The sequence below is a fragment of the Mytilus californianus genome, unplaced genomic scaffold (assembly GCF_021869535.1).
Source record: "Mytilus californianus isolate M0D057914Y unplaced genomic scaffold, xbMytCali1.0.p SCAF_10, whole genome shotgun sequence".
In the NCBI taxonomy this organism is placed as follows: Eukaryota; Metazoa; Mollusca; class Bivalvia; order Mytilida; family Mytilidae; genus Mytilus; species Mytilus californianus.
This window is the reverse complement of record NW_026262582.1, coordinates 56,778,169-56,803,459: the sequence shown is the minus strand read 5'-3', so window position 1 is coordinate 56,803,459 and position 25,291 is coordinate 56,778,169. Positions and strand designations below refer to the sequence as shown.

General features: G+C 32.0%; 1 protein-coding gene across 17 annotated transcripts in view; it reads left to right on the top strand.

Annotated features, from left to right (window-relative positions):
- Positions 1–24,301, top strand: part of LOC127718889 (MAGUK p55 subfamily member 7-like) — a 37,560-nt gene extending 13,259 nt beyond the window's left edge. The window contains exons 2-17 of one of the 17 annotated variants that reach the window (XM_052224954.1): positions 2,798–2,895; positions 3,142–3,260; positions 10,253–10,330; positions 10,741–10,821; positions 12,284–12,415; positions 13,941–14,022; positions 14,538–14,623; positions 15,187–15,261; positions 15,843–16,033; positions 16,764–16,822; positions 17,628–17,801; positions 18,430–18,510; positions 19,382–19,475; positions 21,386–21,494; positions 22,784–22,921; positions 23,502–24,301. In XM_052224954.1, coding sequence (XP_052080914.1) covers positions 2,856–2,895; positions 3,142–3,260; positions 10,253–10,330; positions 10,741–10,821; positions 12,284–12,415; positions 13,941–14,022; positions 14,538–14,623; positions 15,187–15,261; positions 15,843–16,033; positions 16,764–16,822; positions 17,628–17,801; positions 18,430–18,510; positions 19,382–19,475; positions 21,386–21,494; positions 22,784–22,921; positions 23,502–23,675 — 1,713 coding nt within the window. In that variant the 5' untranslated portion in view covers positions 2,798–2,855 and the 3' untranslated portion in view covers positions 23,676–24,301. The other 16 variants (XM_052224962.1, XM_052224960.1, XM_052224961.1 and 13 more) reach the window with 16 other exon arrangements.
- The last annotated feature ends 990 nt before the right edge of the window (positions 24,302–25,291 follow it).

Sequence of the window (25,291 nt, the reverse complement as noted above, 5' to 3'; positions counted from 1 at the left end):
GACTGAAGATATTTGTTTTGTCAATAACCGATAAAATTAGATGCAACGACATTGATGGTGTCGTAGATGCATGTCGCGAGTTGGTTCCCCGGCAAGAGAAATGGTTTGCCGCTTCTCTTCCCGGCACACGACATGTCAAGAACAACGACGCCATTGCCTCGTAGTCCTAACAAGTCTGGGTAGATTAACATGTCTGTGTCTTGCCTGTTCTCTAGCTGACAGAAATCTGGATCAGTGTGTGCATCTGGTAAAAGCAGAGCTCATAGTATCACAAGTTTTTTGTCTTATATTTGTCGCTGGACAAGTCAATACAACTATACATGCAATTGTTTGAAGCGTAGAGGAATCATAACATTCCCTTTGTATTTAAAGGATCATATTTGGGTCAGAATTATTATATTAATTGAACATAGATAACAGTAAAATGATACCTAGTCATCCAAAATAAATAAGAAAATTGAATATCTAACGACAAAACACGAACGAGACAAACAAAAAACAACGAGACACATGCAACAAAAATGATGTATATACGAACATGAGTCAATAGGAAGTTCCATTAAAACGGCAGTAATAATGAAACTTCCTATTGACTCATGTTCGTATGAAGGGTACACTATGTTACAGATCTTGCTCTTCATGCGACACATGTATTGCTTTTAATGAAAATCTGGTAATGAATCCATTGGTAAATGTATTTTATTAATTAACAAACCAGTCATTTTTAACACACTTATTCGATTACGATGGACTGTAAAACTATTGTCGTGATGATGTCAATTTTATCTTATCAGTGATCTAAACATAATAATTATGCCTGCCTGACTTATTATTTTTCTGACAGTAGTGTGACTATCTTTCTCAAGGATGTCAATGTATCTTGAGAGGAGAAGCAACTAACTGTGCTATTTTATACCATACTCAGGCGTTACTTGTATATGTTTCTCCTCATCAAGGGAAAATTGACTATTTCAAAACTAAGATCATCAAGTTTATCATAAAAGTATGAATCATTTTTTGGTATAAATTAAAGGAAATGAGCGAAAAATTTGTAACTGCATGCACATATTAGTTTATGCCAAATAAAACCCTGACTGAACAGTTCATGTTAGTATTTTTTTTATATAAAAATAAGTGATGATGACCATTAGATAAGATGGCATCTAGTGAATGTAGCAGACCCTGTTGTTTCAATGTTTATGCACAAATTTATAATCCACCGAACAGTCATCTATTATATATGTATGACTCTACCCGGAATATTGGATTGTAGGAACTTTGAATGACATGATATATCTATTTGATGGAAATAGTATTATGCCATAGTATTACTGTATTTAGATTTGATGGAAATAGTATTATGCCATATCATTACTGTATTTAGATTTGCTGTTAGCTACATATACTCACATAATCTAGTTTGACATTCTGATAATAAGTTTCAATCATAGGGGAATTTATCAAGTAAATAATCACGTGACTTTGACCGACGTTTTCCTGATTATATATTGTCAATGTTATAACCAAAAGTCATTGGTAATTTGTGTTCTTGACATATGATCCATACATTCCATTTTGAAATATGACTATTACATCTCTCGAACTGAACATGAATGATTTGGAATCAACGTATTTGATGTGATTACAATGCTGATTATTTCGCTATGGACAACAATCCGTGGTAACCGATTTCTCAAGTTACACAATCTAATTAGGGACACAATTAATGTCACTGTATTAGCTATAGAAAATTAGTCCGGTCAGTTCATGAAACCATTATAAAAATACGAAGATGTGGTATGATTGCCAATGAGACAACTATCCACCAAAGTTCAAATGAAGTGGATGTAAGCAATTATAGGCAACCGTACTGCCTTCAACAATGAGAAAAACCCACACCGTATATGACAGACATGAACCAACGACAACCACTGAAATACAGGTTCCTGGCTTTGGACAGGCACATACAGAATATGGCGGGGTTAAACATGTTTGTGAGCGCCCAACCATATTCATATTTTGTACGTTTTAGATCTTTCAAGTTCAAGACATAACCATTTAATAGTATGGTTTAGATGAAACTTTAACAATACGAGTGAAGTTCTTTATGTGTCCATCAATTATAACATTTCTTATGTTAGTTACATAATTCTTAAATTTTCCGTTGATAAATAATGGTGAGAATCACAACAATTTAACAAGATCATAGTAGTATATTATACTGTAGTGAAATATCCCTGCTTATTCTGCAATTTGATTGGTTACCATGGCAGGGTATATGAGCCCATATACCCTGCTAACAAAAACGAATATCAGGATTATTAATTATTAATGTTGAATCAGGTCACTCCTGTATAATGTAATTGTTATTCGGGATCTTCACAGGGGATATGGGCTCACATTCCCTGTCAGTTTCCTAAATCACCTTCGCCTGGCGGCTCAGGAGATATAAAATACTGACAGAGTATATGAGCTCATATCCCCTGTGAAGATCCCGAATAACAGATGATAGTCACTTGAGGATGTGAATATGTTCTTAGTTGGACAGACAATGCTTTTTTGTAGTCAATGAAATTCTATAAACTCGGTTTTGCCTCGGTTTTTGAATTGAATAAAACATCACCAAGTTTGACTCGGGCAATACATATTCATAAAACATGACCAAGCATGGTCTTACCTTTCAACATTATGTATACAGTGACAACCGTTCTTCCTTGACAATTGTTTATAACTGTTAATGTCTTTTCATTTCTCATATAGCCGAAAAATGTAAATATTGTTAAACATGCTATTGCAGGCCACGTGTGCATGTGCTGATTTGACCTTTAAGCAGATGGCAGCACAAGAATATTCCAATGAATCTTCCGCTGAAGTCCAGATTATTAAATGACCCAGGTAATTTTCTAGTTTTCTTAAAACGTATATTTTACTTGTATAACACCAATTGTAATTATTTATTAATTGTCATTTTCAGAGGTAATGCTCTTGTGTTTTCTTTTAATAACATATATACTGAATTCAATTACGCTTCTGGTAAAATTGCTATCATAAAGCATCCGTTCTTAATTTTCCTGAAATTTACACTAGTGCAAATCAATAAATATGTACAAGGAAGTTATCAAGATATGATGTTATTTTCAGACACACAGGAACTGATTCAGTGTTTACCACAAATACAGACTCAGTTGTGTCAAAGTCAACAAGATGCTGTTTTCCTAAGGAAGTTCTTCAGAGGAAGAGATATACAAGTTATAATGAAGGTAAGAGTTCTTCAGAGGAAGAGATATATAAGTTATAATGAAGGTAAGAATTCTTCAGAGGAAGAGATATATAAGTTATAATGAAGGTAAGAGTTCTTCAGAGGAAGAGATATACAAGTTATAATAAAGGTAAGAGTTCTTCAGAGGAAGAGATATACAAGTTATATTGAAGGTAAGAATTCTTCAGAGGAAGAGATATACAAGTTATAATGAAGGTAAGAATTCTTCAGAGGAAGAGATATATAAGTTATAATGAAGGTAAGAGTTCTTCAGAGGAAGAGATATACAAGTTATAATGAAGGTAAGAGATCTTCAGAGGAAGAGATATACAAGTTATAATGAAGGTAAGAGTTCTTCTGAGCCTGGAAGAGATAAACATGCTACAATGAAGGTACGAGTTCTTCAGAGGAAGAGATCTACAAGTTATAATGAAGGTAAGAGTTCTTCAGAGGAAGAGATCTACAAGTTATAATGAAGGTAAGAGTTCTTCAGATGAAGAGATATACAAGTTACAATGGAGATAAGAGTTCTTCAGAGGAAGAGATATACAAGTAATAATGAAGGTAAGAGTTCTTCAGAGGAAGAAATATACAAGTTATAATGAAAGTAAGAGTTCTTCAGAGGAAGATATATACAAGTTATAATGAAGGTAATAGTTATTCAGAGGAAGAGATATACAAGTTATAATGACGGTAAGAGTTCTTCAGAGGAAGAGATATACAAGTTATAATGACGGTAAGAGTTCTTCAGAGGAAGAGATATACAAGTTATAATGAAGGTAAAAAGTAAGAGTTCTTCAGAGAAAGAGATATACAAGTTATAATGAAGGTAAGAGTTCTTCAGAGGAAGAGATATATTAGTTATAATGAAGGTAAAAAGTAAGAGTTCTTTAGAGGAAGAGATATACAAGTTATAATGAAGGTAAGAGTACTTCAGAGGAAGAGATATACAAGTTATAATGAAAGTAGGAGTTCTTCAGAGGAAGATATATACAAGTTATAATGAAGGTAAGAGTTATTCAGAGGAAGAGATATACAAGTTATAATGAAGGTAAGAGTTCTTCAGAGGAAGAGATATACAAGTTATAATGAAGGTAAGAGTTCTTCAGAGTGTAGCATGATCAATTCTGCTGGAGAGACGGGGATGCGGACCACAGCTTGTTCTAGTTTGTGAACTGATTAAACGGAGACGATGGATGCCAAATGTAAAAATGCTATATAAATATCTATGTAAATGAAAACCAAAAACAGTGAAAACAATATATAATTTAATCAACAAATACAACTTTTATTATGTAACCCAAAAGTAGAGAAATGGAGCATTCAATACCTTCAATATTAGCCCGTATTTAGAAGGCATATGGCAGATGCACTAATCTTAAAGGGTGATTGGAAAGCACGGCTTTCCTAGGTTGGACTGAACGTCAGTCCTCAGACAATTCTAAATGATAAGTCCAAACCAGTTATATGAAATGTATCAGTTTTTCAAAGAAGGTTATAAATGATTTGCGACGATGCAAATACTAAACTTTAGAATATAAATAAATATCTTTAACCAATGAATTCCAAATATCAATATCTATTCAATTTAACAAATATGTACTGAATAAGCATCATGTAAATTATTAAATAAAGAAATATGAAATTTATAGTTTTAAACAAGGGAAATAACAATTACATAATAATCCTGTCTGCCACAAGAGGAAGAGATATACAAGTTATAATGACTGTAAGAGTTCTTCAGAGGAAGAGATATACAAGTTATAATGAAGGTAAGAGTTCTTCAGAGGAAGAGATATACGAGTTATATGAAGGTACGAGTTCTTCAGAGGAAGAGATATACAAGTTATAATGGAGGTAAGAGTTCTTCAGAGGAAGAGATATACAAGTTATAATGAAGGTAAGAGTTCTTCAAAGGAAGAGATATACAAGTTACAATGCAGGTAAGAGTCTTTCAGAGGAACAGTTATACAAGTTTCAATGACGGTAAGAGTTCTTCAGAGGAAGAGATATACGAGTTATAATGAAGGTAAGAGTTCTTCAGAGGAAGAGATATACAAGTTATAATGAAGGTAAGAGTTCTTCAGAGGAACAGATATACAAGTTATAATGAAGGTAAGCACCTTTTTAATGCTATGTGTTTTTAAAAAATGATTATTGTGATCGGCACCTCTTAAAATACTTTTATGTTACGATCGAGTATGATTGACAGTTTAAATTATGGGTTTGAGACTTTTAAGACACGTGTTTTCTTCATTCACATTTGGTATATATCTTTGGTTATACATTGCGAAACTCAGTTTTAATCTTATGGTTTTCTTCACTCTTCAATGATTCTATTAAGCTTTGATTCTATATTTTTTGCAATCGAACACCACGCGATATCTTATCCTATATTATTAACTCGTAGTGTTAAATCTACCTCTCTTGTCCTTGAAGTACCATTAGAAACTTTATACTTCTCTTGTCCTTGAAGTATCATTAGAAACTTTAGACTTCTCTTGTCCTTGCAGTACCATTAGAAGACCCAGACCTATTAATCACTGTCCTTTGTGATGATGTCTAGTGTTGAAGGATTAAGTGAATTTCCTGCTGCTGTCTTATAATTATTGTCAATGATATATAGCAGCGTTATTATTATTCAAACCGAAGTAAACATGAAAAGGACACATTTAAGATGTAAACTTAACTTATCAGAACGATCGAGGTAGATTTAAGCCAGGAAAAGAAGGACAAATACATAAATACATGTAAAACTATGAAGTGAACTGAAACAAACTACCAAAACCATTTTCAATAGATCAGTTTTGACTGAGAAAGTTACACCTCCAGTTACTTGAGAAAAAAAGAAATTTAACCAATATTAATTTTTTTAAATGTATATAACAAAACGTGTTCATTGCCTCAATGGTGACTTCTGTGTTTCCATTAAGTTGGTACTATTCCACCATATCTTGGTCAACATCGGTTTTTGGAGTGAAATACTATTAAAAAAAATACCACCCTTCCGTCCTCACCCCAACACTAACAAAAACACATACGCGTAGCACGGTAGTTACATTTTATAGGATGCAGATTCTAGTTTTGAATTTGGATACTTTATATATGTACCGGGTAACAGTAGTGAAAAAAATGGGTACACAAGTACTTGTAGAACTATTGACATAAACTTATGAATAAAGAGAACTTATGGGTCAATGAAACAGCATTTCGAGTCTATAGCCCTATTGGTAAAGACTTAATATACAAACAAATGGTATGGAAATGTAGTTTAGGTTTATTAGGACAGACCAATTCATCACATTGAAGTATTGATGTTTTGTGTTGATGGCATAAGTGAGTTTCCTATGGATGTCTAGTGATTATGTCTGTAACGCACACTATCGTATAGACTCAAGACATATGATGATGTAAGCTAATGGGACAACAATCATTGATGATATACAAGTACTGATCACGAGTTGTATATGGTATATACAAATCTTATATTATTTTTTTTTGTATTTTGTCATTTGACCATAATGTTAAGCATCGACAAACTGAAAAGAGTAAAATCTTTAATGAAATAGTTTGTTCATTCACAAATTGTATTCCAGTGAACATACACGCAATAAAGCAGGAAATAGGAAACACCACCATTAACCTGGATTTATTGTTATCAATATTCCGGACAATAATTGAGAGACATAGTCTTTACTACAAATTGTCTGACATAAGTAGTCATTACTACTGATTTACAACGTAAATTGTATATGGTTCAATACATCAACATACATTGGACTAATGACAATGATTTTCGAGTGTAGAAATGTCTGTCCATTGCAGGCATAGTCATCAAGTGAATTGGAGTATAAATTTAACACGTAGTGGCTTTTAATTTTTATATGAATAAACGTATGATACCAAATTCTGTGCACGATACCAACCAATATGTCGAAGAAAGACAGATAACTTCACGGTCGGAAATAAAGTCTGAAATTTTGAAACAAAAAACGGAAAAAACCACTACACGCAAATGAGCAATACCAACCCCCACAAAAAAACAGCGATGGACTCATTTATTTCATAAGGATAAACTTTACTAGTGGCACCCGTCTTTGCTCATGACCGGCAAGCATCCGGTTATATACATAGCTTTTGGTGATCAGATAAACGGGGAAAAAAGTCACAATTGTGGCTACGACAAATGAAGCGTTATCAGTGTTTAGCTATACCAGATACTATTGCTATTTAGAACAGACAGTTAAGTAAACGACAATCAATCAACCATCGTAAAAATCGTAATGACATCCGTAAAACTTTCGATCGATGACTTAAACTTCGTCGCTTAGAACTCTTGGTTCAATACCTTCATTTTTATACGCCCGTTTACGGGACGTAATATGGTATACCGTTGCCCGTCCGTCCCTCCGTCTGTCCGTTCGTCGTCAACACTTCGGAAAATAACTCAAAAACACTTTCACCAATTTTCATGGAACTTTGGTGAATTGTTCATATCTATTGACGTAAGCTCTCTCGATTTTCATAAATTTCAGATTTTACATTTCCGAGTTATGAGATTTTATACATAACAAAATTTGGTATTTCCTGTTTTCTGACTATAACTCAAAAATGCTTCGAGCAATTTTCATAAAACTTTGGTGAATTGTTTATATATATTGACATACGTTCCCTTTTGATTTTTAAAAATTTATGATTTTACGTTTTCGAGTATTGGGACTTTATTTATAAAAAGGGGTGATTTTCCCGTTTTATGACAATAACTCATAAACGCTTTGAGCAGTTTTCATGAAACTTTAGTGACTTGTTTATATCTATTGAAATAAGCTCATTTCTTTAATATAAATTCCTGGTATGACATTGCGGAGTTCTGGAACTTTATTCGTTGAATAATCGTCGAAAACTGTTCATTTTTCAAACTTTGGATGGTAATAGAATTTTAATCGCTAGGATGAAATTTGAAAAAAAGGCAGGACAGGAGTTTTTTGTAAAAAAAAAGGCAGGATGAGCAACTTGGCAAAAAAAAAAAGGCTGGATGAAAATTTATGTAAAAAAAGGATAAACTTAAAAAAAAAAGAGTGAACAATAAAAAGGACAACATTTTTCATCCTAACCCCACCCCCCAAAAAAATCAAATGGTAGCTCCCTTACTAGAAAAAGACAGATGGTAGGCAATAAAAAAAACCAAATTTACGATAATTATACTTGATACAATTAAAGAACAAGGATTATCGCTGTGTGAAAAAAAATATTGTAATACAGAGAAGGCACAAGATAGTAGTAATACGAACTTTTTAATGACCGTTGACACCAAAACGGTAATAAACTACGTACTTATAGACAATTTAAACAGAAACGAAATACTGAACTATATGTTACAATGTTAATACATAGACAACATAAACGCGTTATGGCTCTGTTCCGCGCCGGATCGCTACCGCTAGCCATCGAAACCGGAAGGTATGCCAGGCCGCCAATTCCAGTTCATAACAGACTTTGTGTGCTTTGTACGAACAATTGTGTTGAAACTGAAAAACACTTCCTTTTAAATTGTTCTCTTTATGATGACTTGAGATGGCTTTTATTTTCTGAATGTTCAAATTATATTGAAATTTTGCTATTTTAGACGATGATCAGAAATAAGTTGAAATGATGAATTGTCCTGAAATTCAAGCATTTTTAAGCAAGAGTATTTTTATAGTTTTAGTAACCTTTAAATTTTACTACTTTTAGAGTCATGTGATATTTAAATGAAATAAATAATAATTTTTATCTATATAATTTATAATTTAATTTATTAAATGAATTTTTGATTGAATTTGAAATTATTTAAATGATAAATCTTTTTGAAATTGTACAAAAAACAAATTTTAGGAAATGTTATATTTACATATATTTAAATGTGAAATGTTTTGTAGATATGTGTCTCATAAGCCAATCTTATGGCTGGGTACTGATTGTTTTAATGTATATTTTTATTATGTCATTGTATAATGTTCAATCAGTATGTGACAGAATAATAAAATAAAATTTATTATTATGATAAACAGGAAAAATATCTACGTTTATCCGCGCCACAGAGGAAAAATATCTACATTTAAACGCGCCACAAAGGAAAAATGTCTATGTTTAACCGTGCAACATAGGAAAAATATCTACGTTTAACTGCGCCACAAAGGAAAAATATCTATGTTTAAATCAGCCACATTCTGTATGCGCCATTCCCAAGTCAGGAGCCTGTAATTCAGTGGTTGTCGTTTGTTATTGTATATCATATTTGCCTTTCGTTTTTTGTTTTGTATATAAATCAGGCCGTCAGTTTTCTCGTTTCAATTATTCAACATTTTTCATTTCGGCGGCCTTTTATAGCTTGCAATGCGGTATGGGTTTTTCTCATTGTTGAAGGGTTAACGTTGCCTTATAGTTGTTTAATTCTACTTCATTTAGTCTCTTTTTGAGGGTTGTCTCATTTGCCAACATACCACATCTTCTTATTTTATACACATAAAAAAGTTAAGAGTCTGTACATCAACGCAATATACAAACAAAATACATTTTCATTTGAGAATGTTGCGAAATCCCCCTTCTGTATGTCCAGTATTCTTAACAACTAGGACAACGGACAGAAGTACAACAACAAACAGTACACTATGTGTCGATATTATTGCTCAAATTTTGGTTTTCGGTGTAGATTCTGTGGACTGTTGTTTATCTGTTAGGATTTTTTTCTTGAGCCAGGGTTTTGTCTGTTCTTCTAACTATTTTCATTCCAACTTTTTTTGAAGAATGTTCATGACAATCTTTTGTATTTAACAATAATAGCATTTGAACTACTCTCGTTCACTTTTTACCTGTACTAAATTATTTTGACAACTCTATAGAAGGCTTTGTCTTGTTACGGCACGTTTTAACTGTACCATATTATTTTGACAGCTCTATAGAAGGCTTTGTCTTGTTACGGCACGTTTTAAATGTACCATATTATTTTGACAGCTCTATAGAAGGCTTTGTCTTGTTACGGCACAACGACTGAGACCTGTTACTAAGTCTAGTGTCGCCTTGGCAGCAAATGTGAGTAGTCATAATCTAGAAAAACATAGGAAGTAATTTTTTTTCAATATCGGCCTGAACGTGTATTAAGCTTATAAGAAGAACGATTAAGAGTTGCTTTTCTATATATACATATAGCTTTTAGCTGACGAAATAATGTACGTGTAGCAATTTAAGAAAAGAATAATTAACTTTATCTGGATTGAGAAAAATGTTATATCTCTTTGGAAACAGCAATATGTATTAAAGCAGTAATTTAAATATCTGTTGAATGATCTTGCGTACTAAAACTAAAACCCACTTGTGTACAAATCAAAAACCCACTTGTGTACAAATCAAAAACCCACTTGCGTACAAATCAAAAACTAAATCAAAAATGAAATCAATATACATCATAATGGAAAAAAAATTACGTAAGATTTTGTTTTTAGACATACTGCGTACTTAGACATTACAGAGAGCAAGCAGAAGCAGATGAGTTACTTAATCTACTTTCTAAGCCTCATATGCAGGTAAAGTATAATTAACATTGATGACGAAATGTTTGCAAGATCATAAATATATGATTCAAAAATCATTATTTAAACATATAGCAGGCTAGCTTGGAATTGCGGTCGCATGCTCATATGGGTCCGATCAGAGGCAAGGGCAAACGAAAGACTAAAACAAATGTTACAGACTGAGGTGAAGTTGTAGTGTGCTGTCCAGTGAATAATATCAAATCTTGATTTCTATTCTATTATCCAAATTCGTATTTATACCCCCTTGTGAACTTTTAAATCACATGCCTCTCGGTCTACCTGATTCGTTTTGCTATCCCATATGAGATCCCATATTAACTTATTCAATTCTTTTTTGTGTTATTCAGACAGACAGTAAGTCGTGTTTCGTACTCAATCAGACCTGTACACAGTCTTGTACCTTTTCTAATATTGATTTACAATTTGTATCGTTGTCAATGTAATAACCATGGTTAATGCCTAGTGTAATCATGTCTGTTCGACTGTTGTCCAATTTATCTTTTTTTAAAGTATGTCGTTTTCTGTTATTTTCTCCAATAGTTGGCCCTTTTTTTATGGTTCATTCTACAACTTGCGCCTTTTCATATTTAGTTAATATTTCAACTCATTGCTTAACATAATTTTATATTTTTATTGAAATGTTGTGTGTCGTTTTCAAACATATTTTTACTAGTTTCTATAGTCTTTCCATCTTCTGCCCGACGCAGTATAATGCTTTAATGTTTTTTTTTCTGTCCTTATTTCACATTTCATGGGCTCTGCTTGCAAAATATATATAAAAAAAGGACTATAGGACATCCTTGTCTGGCAGATCCCGAAAGCAAAAAGTAATTTGAGACATAGATTTGCCGATTGTTGAAGGACAAACGGTGACATATAGTTTGTAACTTCTACGTCATTTGGTATCTGTTGGAGAGCTGTTTTTTATAAAGCCGTTTATTTTATTACATATTTTTGTCCTTTTCAATAATAATGTCAAATGTACCCACCAACGAACCAATGAAAGTCATCTCCAAATTTAAATTCTTTACCAATAAATTCAGCCAACCCCATTCCATCCATTTGTTAGTCTAGTAAGACAATTATACCCCTCCATCTATTTTATAAATGTATTCAATTGCATCCTTTGTTATTCTGTTTGAATCATTTATATTTTTTGCCTTTTGAAAACTCTATCAGTATGAATACGTTTTGAGGTTAAAGCTGACGATTTTACTGTAAGACCAGGAGTATAGGCGAAATAGAAAATAGAAATGTAGTGACTCGAGAGCCAAGATATCAAATATGTATATAGACAAATAATGATAACACCAATAAAAAGTAAACGAAGAGAAAAACATTGCAATTTGATGACGATTTTAAACCGAACGACAGATGGTATAAAATCTTTGCAGATACTTTATATAGGATGTTATCAAAATATATCACACCAGTTTATAATAATTCCTTTCAGGCCTTACTGTATTCCCATGACAACATTGCACTCAAAGAATATGAACCAGATATAAGTAGTCTGGCTGGAACACCAGACAAAGAGGAAGAAACAATCAAACTTGTACAACTTGTCAAAAGTAACGAGCCTTTGGTAAGATTTAGCTAAAGAAACCCTTGCTTTTTGTTCCCGTGTTTATTGACATTTTATTTATTATCTGATTGAGAAAATAAGGAGTAGAATACTAAATACTCATAAACAGTATGTAAGAAAGTGCGTCAGCATACTGTTTCCCTTTTAGATTATTTGCTGGTTATAGCAGATTATTTGTTGATTTATAATTATTTTGTTTAATTTACAAGTTGTCTTGAATGTGGGCAATTTAGAGTTTAGCATATATTATTGTTACTATTGTTGAAGAACGTATGTTGACTTCTAATTGGATTTTCTTTTGTTGTGTATTTTTTATGTTCAAAAGACGATGAAGTTTTGTAACATCAGTTATCTCTTTGGTTTGTTTGTCCAATAATTGAACAAATTATTATCTTTAATCACATTTGCAGACATATTTCATACAACTAATGAGATATTATTAACTTTGAATGGCCTTGATAATGTCAAGAACAAAGTACATAGTTTTTCTAGAGTGCTATTATATTTAGTCATCAGTATGAAATGTCTGTATTTAATTTTATACGAGTAACTATTATCTTGTATGTTGTTATTTCAAAGGGACATTAGCTACGAATTCGACAAAAAAAAATAAAATACGATATAATTTTGTTGTTGCAAGCATCTTTAAAAACGGAATAAAGAAATAATATTTCAGATTGACCCAATTTCGTCAAAATAGGCTAAAAAAATATCACTGATGTATAATTGACATCGGCAGGTCAATAATTCAACTGTTTAAATCTGTATTCATGTAACCTTAATTTGACCTTTTTGCGCATGTATTGTGAGGTCAGCATGTTCATTCTTTAAAAGGAAAAATATTTCAACATTGAAAAGTGAAACAAGGGAGACACTAGGAATAACTTTTTCGTTGAATGACCCGGCCCTCAAAATATCATTCTTATACAGGTAAAACGATGATTTGCATATGTTTTTAACCTTTAACATGAAACAGACCTAGAACAATCTGATTGCATACTCGTTATCTATTTATATTTATGTTTATATCGGGTTATATAATCGTCGGCAGTCTTGGCAGGTCATCTCGATGGATAATTAGATGGTGCCTGGTGTAAAATACGCACGAAAAGATAATTATTGCGAGTCCATGCATTGTTGATTGTTTCTTTTTGTAATTGGATATACGTTTTAATATGTTATAAATTAAATATGAGAATTTAATTCAAATCGGTGGACATGAATTTAACTCCTAATGCCCCTTTTAATTATAGCCCAAGAAAAAGTGATATAAATTGTGTTATTTTTTCAAAAAGATCTGATTGTGTGCTTTGTTTATAGTAATTTTTTTTTACTAAAATACCCCACTTTTTAGAGATTATAAAATACTGACTTTTAAGAAGAATGGTGAACTAATATTAGTCCTAAATTTGCTGTAAAAAGATAAACCTTGATCAAATAAGACGCCTACAACTTATATCGATGATAAAATTAAATTCCCTCTGACGTCGTCCTTTTACAAGAGTATCGTTTTTTATTCCTATAGGGTATAACACTACAGTTGAATGATGTTACAGGAGGAATAGAAATCGCTCGGATTTTACATGGTGGTGCTGCACACAGAAGTGGTACGTAATTTATAATTCATTCTCATTGTTGCATCGTAACTTTTTAATGTTTAATACTAATAAGGACTTATAAAATATGTCTTAAATTTTTATTATAGTCTACATACATTGCTTATTATTTTGCATTAGTGTAGGACAAAACTATGAAAAATCTAGTCAACTGATATTAACAAACCTAATTTGATTTACAATGACACTTATTCTGGATTTTCTATGTTTCCTCCATTGAAATACAATTGTATAAAATAATTTTGATTTTCAAATTGATGTCTATTGTTTCGTTTAATATGACTTTGTGAGTTTTGATTACACCACTTTAGCAAGTTTTCCGTTAAATGTGCACAGACTCTCATGTAGTGGCAAAAGAGAAACTTTAACAGCCTCTTCATTTTAAGACGAACTAGGTGTAATGACACCAAGGAATCTTTTTTCATAAGAGGTAGAGCCAATTTCACTTATTTTGCATATGCAATGTTAATTTTTTACACCAAATAGTTTGTAATATTTAATTTAAGGTCTAATCAACGTTGGAGATGAGGTGAAGGAAATTAACGGAATAACGTTCCATGGAAAAGATCCCAAGGATATGACAGAAATTTTGGTAGGGTATATTTTCTTAAGTAATAAGTAAGTGTATTTTATTGAGCATAGACCAGTCAGATTGTTGTAAGTGTGTCAATAGATTCCAATGCAACTCTTTTTTTCCTTTATTACATTTTGTCATTATGAATGAACTATAACTCTGTCGTATCAATTAGAATATTAATAGCAGTTTAATTCAGAATATCCAATGCCATTTCCGTTCATCCCACCCTCTATCCCTCCCGTTTCCGCATAAGAAAATAGCTGACTCATGAGTAGTTTACGTCTATAACATTATAACAATACGACGATTGCCTTGCAGTCTGTCAACGTTTATTCCTTGCGTATTTATCTCATTCTGTTACATTAAACACATGACGACTGCTATTGGTTAAAATACTCTTTTTGGTTTGTTTCCATAACACATACAATATGATATTTATTTGAGACATAAATATATTAAAATAAGGTTTGAAAAGTTATCGCCAGAAGTAAAATGGCCAATGAGTTCTCGTTGAATTTAACATGTGTGATGTATATTTTTACATATATTTTTTAAATCCATTGAATTATACGTTTTAGTCAGAGTTACAAGGAGCAGTATCTATGAAACTTGGCACAAGAACACGACTGGCGAAGGATCAAAGAAGCAGCAGTGTAAGTTTTAAATGTTTAGAAATATATACGATTTACCTCGAGGTAAATGTTTTGTGCTTGCTTGAGTTAAGAGTTCATTTTAATCGCAACTTTTCAGTGAAAAGATTCTACTGAAATTAAGTTATTGAAACTATTTGTCCTTCAGACAAAATAGAATTTTGACAGATTCGTCTGTTTTGATACTTTTTTAATACTAATAAACGTTTGGTGTATTTCCCAAAATTTTGATCATAAGCGAACCTGAAGGTCATTCCATGCACTGAGCCCGCCTCTGGGGGCGGGATTGTCTCGCTGTGTTGAAGACCCTTTGGTGGACTTCGGCTGTTTTCTGCTGATTGGTCGGGTTGTTGTCTCTTTGACACATTCCCGGTTTCCATTCCCAATTTATTATAATGTTATAAAATTTGTTTTGAAGAAATATATTCCTGACTGCATTTTTTTTTAACAATTTGAGGAACATCCCTTTAATCGAAAACAGATAGATGTTCTTTTCATATTTGATAACTAGCATGACGAGTATACGATATAAACATATAAAAAGAAGGTTAAACAAGCTGATTAATTTTTATATATTTTTGCAGACAAAAGTCAGAGCACTATTTGATTACAATCCGTTTGATGATCAAATGATACCCTGCCCCCACGCGGGACTGTCTTTCCAGAAAGGCGATATTTTATATATTGTATCACAAGAAGACCCTCTCTGGTGGCAAGCAAAGAAAGCAGGAGAGACAAGAGCAGGTCTTATTCCAGCCAGACTCCTACAAGAAAGGTAGAACGCACATATGTTTTTTACGAAAACAAATATCTTCTGTTGAAATATTATTAGTCTTATCATTCTAAACTACATTCATACTATTGCTTGTGTTTTTTTTTTTAAAATGGAGTAAATGAATAAGTACAATATTGAAATATTATTAGTCTTATCATTCTAAACTACATTCATGCTATTGCTGGTGGTTTTTAAAAAAATGGAGTAAATGAATAAGTACAACAATACACTTATACTGTTGTAAGAATGTCAGAATGAAAGGAGTTTTCAGGCCGACTTCATTCACATCAATACGATAACATATATACTGACCTACTAAGATATTAGAATAATATTCAGAATAAATATCATTATACGGTTTTGAACGATAGACATGATAGAGGCAAGCTCTTAATCGCATATGAAAATGTGAATCGCGATTAACATGCATGATTAACAGTTTTTTCTGCTTGAACATTGTTCTTAACATATAAATCTTTATCAGGGGCATCTGTATTAAAATGATTGCCTGGTATGTTATATACCCTAGTAAATGCATTTTAGGAAGATAGAGTTGAAGGATCGTAAATATGACATATAAATATAAATAACCATCCCATGTTTGTGAACTGAAAATGAAAGTTCTGTTCAATTGATATTTTTTCCCATACTTAGCCTGGAGGCAGAACATAACCCACATAGTTCTTTGATCAACTGCTCGAAAGAATATTGTTTTTTTCTATATTGACAGGAGAGAAATACTCAAGAATGCTGAGAATGTCGAGGAGGAGAGCAATCGCAGGGGAGCACGTAGGTACATATATTTACATATATATCAGTAAATATTATATAGTCAACATGGATATTATATTAATTAATGTAAATATGACTTTTTTTTATTTGTTAATAACCACCGGTACATATATTTACATATACCGGTAAATATTGTAGAGTCGTCATGAATATTATCATAATCAAATGTAAAATGGACTTATTATTTGTTAATAACCACCGGTACAATATTAAGATAGTTAAATGCTGTTTAAGCGAGAATCCAATGGATTATCTAATAGGGTTGCTATTGTGAATACGTTTCTGACTAAACCACAGATTTGTTATTTACTTCTGGCAAATGGTGTTTTTGTAACATTTTATCTTATTCTAAAACTAAACTACCTTTTATTACTTGTTTATGAATCAAACTATTATTTGTGCAATTGGGGTTTATTCATTGTTTTGGAGATAAAAAATGTAACTGGATATAAATGGGAAGCAAAAGAGTTATTCCTTTATATGCCCCATCTTCGATAGTAGAGGGCCATTATGTTTTTCGGTCTGTGCGTCCGTTCGTTCGTTTGTTCGTCCGTCCGTCCGTCTGTTCGTCCGTCCGTTCGTCTGTTCGTCTGTCCATCTGTCTGTTCCGCTTCAGGTTAAAGTTTTTGGTCAAGGTAGTTTTTGATGAAGTTGAAGTCCAATCAACTTGAAACTTAGTACACATGTTTCCTATGATATGATCTTTCTTTTTTTGTGGTCTCTTTTTCGGTATAAGTATTCCTGAATCTCAAGTTTATTTACAAATACTTATATATAGCATTGCTTTGTTAATTCATTTAAGGATCGATAAGTCCGTGCAGGATAAGTCCAAAGAGCGTCCGATCGAGGCGAGTCAGGAAGATGATGTATCATGCTGTCCTAAACTCCGATTTTGACCTTGGAGAGATACCTACCTATGAAGATGTTGAACTACTACCTCCTAATTCTAAAAATAAACGTCCATTGGTGCTGATTGGTAATTTGATATTGAAATAGGTTGTAAAGTTTTAATATAGATTTAAAGTATGAGATATCAAACATCAATTTACAAACCTGTTGAAAACAAAAAATAACCAAATCTATCTAATGCATTTCGACCACACTGTCAATCCTATGACATCTTGTATTTACAAATGGGTATGATACTGTTAACAAATGACTATAACTGACAGGAATGGAAAATGTTCATTGAGAGAAACGTGCCTCCATTATCAAATGATTTGAGGAACTGAAACGTAGTTTCCATGTCTAATCTGATTATCAATAACAGTATGCACCATTAACACCTACTTGGATACCCCGTACAATATTAATGATGTATTTTGTATCGGTTGTTTTGTGCAATTATAAGTGAATTGTATACTGAATAGCAAGTTTGACGTCTGTTTACTGAAATATCTTATCATGTATTACAAAAAAATCATCACACCCTGCGAATAGTAACACTTTATTGTGCTAAAATTTATGTTCGAAAAAAGAGAGAAAGGGACGATAACATGGACGACTGTTACATAAAATAAGAGTCCATGTGAAGCCATTTGAAAATGTAGTGTAACTTTATTAGCATATAAACTGTTTTAACAATATAATGTTATGTGAATAAGGTGCTCCTAAAGTTGGAAGGAACGAGTTGAAACGAAGACTGATGGTTTCCAATCCTGGTCATTTTGAAGATGTTGTACCGTGTAAGTAAACTAAATTTTGTCCAATACTACATTTCATGAAAAATAGCTTGGCGATATCATTATCAAAGATGTGTGTATAACATTTGACTTTATCATGTTTCCGACTTTTTTCCTCATGTTCTACATTTCTACATTGACATTATTTTTGCTAGTGTCGATTTAATCACATATTATATAATAGATTATCAAACTGACACAACGTAACCAGTAACAAATCGAATTATTTAAGACTGATTTTGTTAGTATTTAGGCTCTTCATGATAATTTTCCCCCAATTATTTGAAGTCACAAGTTTATATCGTCACCCGTTGGTTAACATTGAAACCAACACCCAGTCAAAAAACGTAAGACAAGATCTACTTCAGAATTGTGACACGTTGTATTTAAATTTTATCTGATCTTATGATGTATACATTATGGAACATTACATCTAAAGAAAAACGTGCTAGTGCACTGAATATTTTTAGAATAATGCATATTGGAAGATGCAATCACACAAACTCTCTTTTGATATTTTCAAATTACAAATAAAAGGTACATCAACTTGAGTATTGACGCCGAATATATTAGCTGATGTTTTATCCTTCTTGATTGTGACAATTCTAATATATCAGCCTGGATATTGTAGTAAAACTTTCTTAAGAGAACAGGTGTTATATGAACTAATCAGTATTTCACTGATTAAAATTCAAAGAATCAACATTTAATATCTGAGAAAAAATTTGAAAAAAAATCATGAATTGTCAATATAAAGTCTATTCCTCAATTTAAATTTGTAAAATGATGCCTCTCAAGTTTTATTTGATCGACATGATAAAATATATAAGCTCACATGAATATGGTAATTGTATATTCAAATTATGACCAACAGTTACATCTCGTCCAAAGAAACCTACAGAGTTAGATGGTGTAGAATACCACTTTATAACCAGGGATGAGATGGAAAGTGCACTCGTAGCACACAGGTAAGCACTTGCTATTGTATGTCAAGTATTGAATTGAAGTTATAAGGACTAAAAAGCAGGAGAAGATAATTCGAAGTAATCAACAAACATAAGTCATAGAAAAACAAAAAAACTATATGATAAAATACAAATAATAGAAAATCAATCCACAAAACACTGAACAGAAAACTAAAGATCGAACTCGAACAACACGATCCCCACCAAAACAACAGTTTCTACTCAATCAGTTGTATCCGTGGTATACATACAGCTCCGATAATAATACTCATTTCGTAACGTCAAATGAACAGTTAATAACTGTTATTTTTTTCTATGTTTTACTAAATGATGAATTAAAGTTTTCATTTTTTATACTAAGAAGTTGTAGGTTCTCATGCATAAAGACCGCGAAGAGGTGAATATCTCAGTTCTTTCCAAGGAGACTGTCTTTTGAGGTTAAGCAAAATGGAATTCAATATAGAGTACTAGTAAATGACAACAAACAAGATTCAACCCCACACTTCTCTAAGTAACTTCTAAAAGTAAACTGCTACTATCAGTTAATCTGCTTTTAACATGTTATTTGTTTTGTCTTGCCTCGGCGGAGTCGAAAAACGAGATTGGACATGCTGTTTATGGCGGCGTCGGCGGCATCAACAATGTATAAGTTTCTGATTAGGCAGTTTTAGGGGAACCACTATTGGTAGGTCAATGATATTTGGCGTGCAGTTGTATAAGCATTGGGACATTCAATTTCCATTGAGATAATTTGGCCCCGCACCCTCAGTCTTGGTCTATTTACATTGAAAATATTGCTTAGTTGTAAGATTTTCCGTTTATAAATTTATAAACTATGACGAAACTAAGGTTTCAACACCGTCGGCGTCGGCGGCGTCAACAATGTATAAGTTTCTGATTACGGCAGGTTAAGGGGAACCACTATTATTTTAGGTCCACTTTGCACATTAAGCTCTTCAACTATTTCGGTTCTTATGCATTCTTGGCTTTCAAATATTATGCATTGGGCGTTCCTGATGAAGGCAAATCAAGAAAAGAGCTTCGGACGCATGAAATTTTTAAATTGTTGTTTTCATTTTTTACATACATCAGTTTGTGATTAGGTCAGTTGTTGAACCACTATTGATAGGTCAATGGTATTTGGTATGAAGTTGTATAAGCATTGGCATTATCATGAACATCACTTGGCCACGCCCACTTAAACTTTTGGTTATCTTATCATTTATTATTAAAAGTCGTGATTAGGACAGTTTGAGGTGACCACAATGATATTTGGTGTGCATTTTAATGGAGATTATTTGGACCAGCCCCCTCAGCCTTTGTCTATTGACTTTAAAACTTTTGTAAAGTTTACGACTAGGTTAGTATAAAGGAAACCGCTTATGATCAATCAATGGTATTTTGGTAAAACGTATATCAACATATTTTGTTTAAAGTAATAAACATAAACTGCATGTAGCAAAAACTACAATCGAATATGGGCTGAATGCATGTGGATGTACAGGAGACAAAATCTTACGAAACATTACGATAGCCAAGTTAGACCACGCTTTAATTATACATTCTTTACAATTTGTTGAAATGTGTTCAACAATGGCCGCATGTAGGCTGATAAATTCCAAAGACAATAGTACATGTATTTGATATTTACAGATAACCTCTACATTATCATAGAATAAAGAAGAAACTGATAGGTTTCGGATTTTCCCCTTGTATTACATTTTTTCTTTCTTTTGTGATGTACCTTTCTAGCTTTAATTGCTTGGATGTTTTTTTTATTTAGATAATTTTCTTGATAATGTTTCCTATCTAATTTATATATACAGATTATGTGTCCGCTTAAGGGAGGTTTAAATTGCCACTTGTAAATTGCAATAATTTAAATAGCTTATAACCTGCAAGTTGTTTTCTAGATTCATTGAGCACGGCGAATTCAAGGGAAACTTATATGGAACGAGAAAAGATTCAATTCTGTCTGTGATAAACTCAGGGAAAGTGTGTGTTTTAACACCAAATTCTCAGGTAAATATTTGTCTTCCACCTTTGCATATGACTGTGATTTAGAGATGGAAAATGCATTTCTACATCTTTTTCTTAAGAAGTATCTTTAAAATGGATTGTGCTTTAGCATCTTCAGTATCTCTGTAAAGCTTTATAACGTATATCATGTTTATTTCGGTTTATTCAGTGTTTTAACATTTATTTCAGTTTCACTAAACTATTGGCCTCGAGCATTTCTACAGATCCATTAATTGTCAAAACATTCAAAATGTCTGTTTGTACTATTCACATATTTTGCAGTTTAATTGTAAACATAGGTTTATTGTAGTTTAGTTTGAATGAAATTCTCGGGATAAGTAAATATATAACGAATTATTAGTAACTGAATATCGTAAAATCATATATCAACATAGTATATGTAACTTCATGTGTGCATTAATATAAATTTAAGTTGATTAAAAGTTCAAAGAGAAAATTAAAATTATATACATAAACATTGTTGAAAATATTGTTGATTGTTCACCAGATAGATAAATAATGGTCTACATCAATGCCAATGCCTAAATGTTGAATGCTATTGTGCGATTTTATAACATAATCATTAAAACTAATTTGAAATTTAGTTATATTGTATAAAAAGGGAGTAGTGGGGAGGGAAGTGGGAGTTGGGGTTAGAGAAGTCATAACTATACAACTAAAATTGGAGACATCGAAAAAAATAATATTTTATCATAATGCAATGCAGGATTGGAACTCATTACCTGATTCGATTGAATCCATCACCCAGCTACAAATTCTTAAAAAAAGAAGTGAAGTGTTATTTGAAATGTACCTGAGAAATAAAATAATTTTAATGTTTGAATAACTATTCTTTATTTCATTACACAATGTTCCAGCTTTTGATTGATTTTGATCCATAAATACCCTTATTAAGTCGATAATTATTATTGAGCCATATAGGAAACAATCTGTATGACTTTCATTGATTATCTTAGTTTAAAAAAAAATCATTATTGTTTTGATGTTTTGAGGCAAAAGTTTTATGTTTTACTTTTAATTTAGTTACTAGTATGCATTTTTCATTACCTGTGTCTTTAAACCTAAATATATATTACCTTATAGTAAGGAATTTTTGTTGAATCATCCTGTATTGATTAACAAAGGGATTAAATTAGTTTTGTGAGTGACAAAATGACAGCAATGTAGTGGTGTTTAATTTGAAAACCCACGACGAGCGTTTCATCAGCAACAAAGCTCTTTTGAATAACCCAAAACGTTTGTTACTATAACATTTTTTTTATAATTTGTAGGCATTGAGGTTTCTTAGGACTGCTGAAATAAAGCCTTATGTGATTTTTATAAAATCTCCACCATTCCAACAGATACAAAGAACAAGACAAAGACACAATGCTGTCTTCGTATTTGAAGGGAATGCACGCCCATTTATGGTAATGGATACATTTATTCTTTTTATTTGTATAGCATGATCTAAATAATATTTCTCAAAAAGATCTTACACAATTTGTTTCATCCCATGAATGCTTGAACAGGCACAATTCGTAGATGCAAAACACATCATATATTAAATTGGTACACATTTGATGGAAACCACTGCCGATGTACTCACTTTCTCTCTGGGTTAATATATGCCAATAACCAGTGGTTCGAAACGTCCATTATTTGAATTATTAAGTTTCACTCATGAAATTTTTCAATACAAACAAGAGTTGTAGAATCTAAATTATTTTTATCCATCATCTTTTTATATCTATACCACACTTAATCCTTTGATATGAAGCTTTCCAGATGAAAACTATCGTACATACTGAATTAAATTGTCCTTTTGGACAGAAGCCAAATGAACTGCTTTAAACGAACTGTTTAACGACACAACTGATATGTATTATATTTAGTCAAAACGCGCGACTGGTGAACTAAATCTTAAGCTTGGTATATCTGTACTGATTTTTAAGAGGGATATTTCTGATTTTATAGCATTTATTTTTATTTTTTTTTTAATTTTTACAGTCTTCTGATTTCGATGACATAGTACAGACTTCAATGAAGCTAGAGCAGAAATATTGTCACCTATTTGACTCCGTAATTATAAACGAAAATTTGACCAAAGCAGCATCTGAACTGATCACGATAGCAAAACTAGCCGAAACAAAGTCACACTGGGTCCCAGTTTCATGGGTATGAAAACGTGGACGTGATGATAGAAATGTATCCATTGTGTGTCAGAAGTTTAGAAGGAATGTGAAGGATATGGAGTTCAAACATTGAAGAAAAGAAAGGATGTTAAAAAATGTAAAATCAATATGGCAATGTATGACGACTAAAGCATACTAAAGATGCAGCGTTGAAGATTTCCGTAAGACTATTTTGTTTGTAGAATGATGTTGAAATTTAATTTAATTTATACAGACGGTGAATCTTTAATTGTTTTAGAATGTCCAGGAATATAATCCGATATTCTTTTTATGCAAACAACAAGAAAAAACAAAAAAATAAAAGATTGTGACAAGTTAAGATCAAGCTATTCTGTAATCATATTGTGTTCTATGATGATGCAATTAATGAATCGTATAAAAGGATTAAACTACCATCATTGTTGTTATTCCAAAGACACAGTTTTTCAGTTCCAGGGTTGTAGTTTTCGTGATTTGTTTATACAGGTGCTTTGTTAAATAAATCATTCAGCAAGTGATCAATGCCACTGTTGCCATTAAAATAGTTCTTGACTTAAACATGTCGGTTATTACATTATGTTTTGCTCGGTCTTTTTTTTAAGTTAGACAACTTGATCGAATGCAGTGGACTTTAAATGTCATTTTCAGCAATAACGTCCTAAAAAAACCAAGTGTTAAAAGTGTACAAATATATAGACTCAATTTTTGTTTAAAAGTTGTATTGAATTTTACTAGCAAGCATCATTAAAAGAAATGTCTATTTAGATCCATATTGTCATTTAAAGTACATCTGACATTACATATTTATTTCTAAGTTACTCTCGTGCACGTCGTGTTTTGTTGAAATAAAACAATTCTTTTTTTGCCGCGAATGAAGAGCGGCATATTGAAATATGTAATAATTTATGTTACGGCTTTTCGTGTGCTTAAAGATATTGATAATTGAAATGCAGACGACAAAAAGTATCTGTTTCGTCCATGTGACACAAAAAGTCTGAATGAAAGCCATAAGAAAATGTTAAGGATGTTCGCTGATCTTGTTAGACATTTTATTAGATATTCGGAATCCTCTGATTTTATTCATGTAGTACCATAAAAACGTTTGCCCGCTTCCCCTTACTTTCATTTCATAATTTTATTACATAAGGTTTAAAAGCCATTTTTAAAAATCTTATAAAATCCTTGTTATTTTTTCATAGTTTTTGAAAGAAAAAGTGCCAATGTTAAATGTATGAAAAATCTAGAGAGAATCATTTCCTTCCAAATATTCAATGGCTTCTTTCTCAAAAACAAGAACACGAACTTTTCTTTTTTGTCTGCCTTTTTAGTCCTGTTATTTAAAACTATTAATTTATAACAGTTTATAAAAAACCTTGTTATTTTGAAACAAAGTAGCGAACCTCCTTAAATGAATTGAACAATGCATAATATTACCTGTGTTGCATTCATTAACAGAAAAAAAACACTCCGCTTATAAAGATGCTTAGTACTTAGTATTTACAAAGAGTTTACCAATGTGTACGAATAAACTATTCTGATTATGTGGTCTTGTATACATAAAGTACTCAACAATTCCACGGTAGACTTAGTAAGATTGAGTGATTAATCAGAAATTCAATAAATATG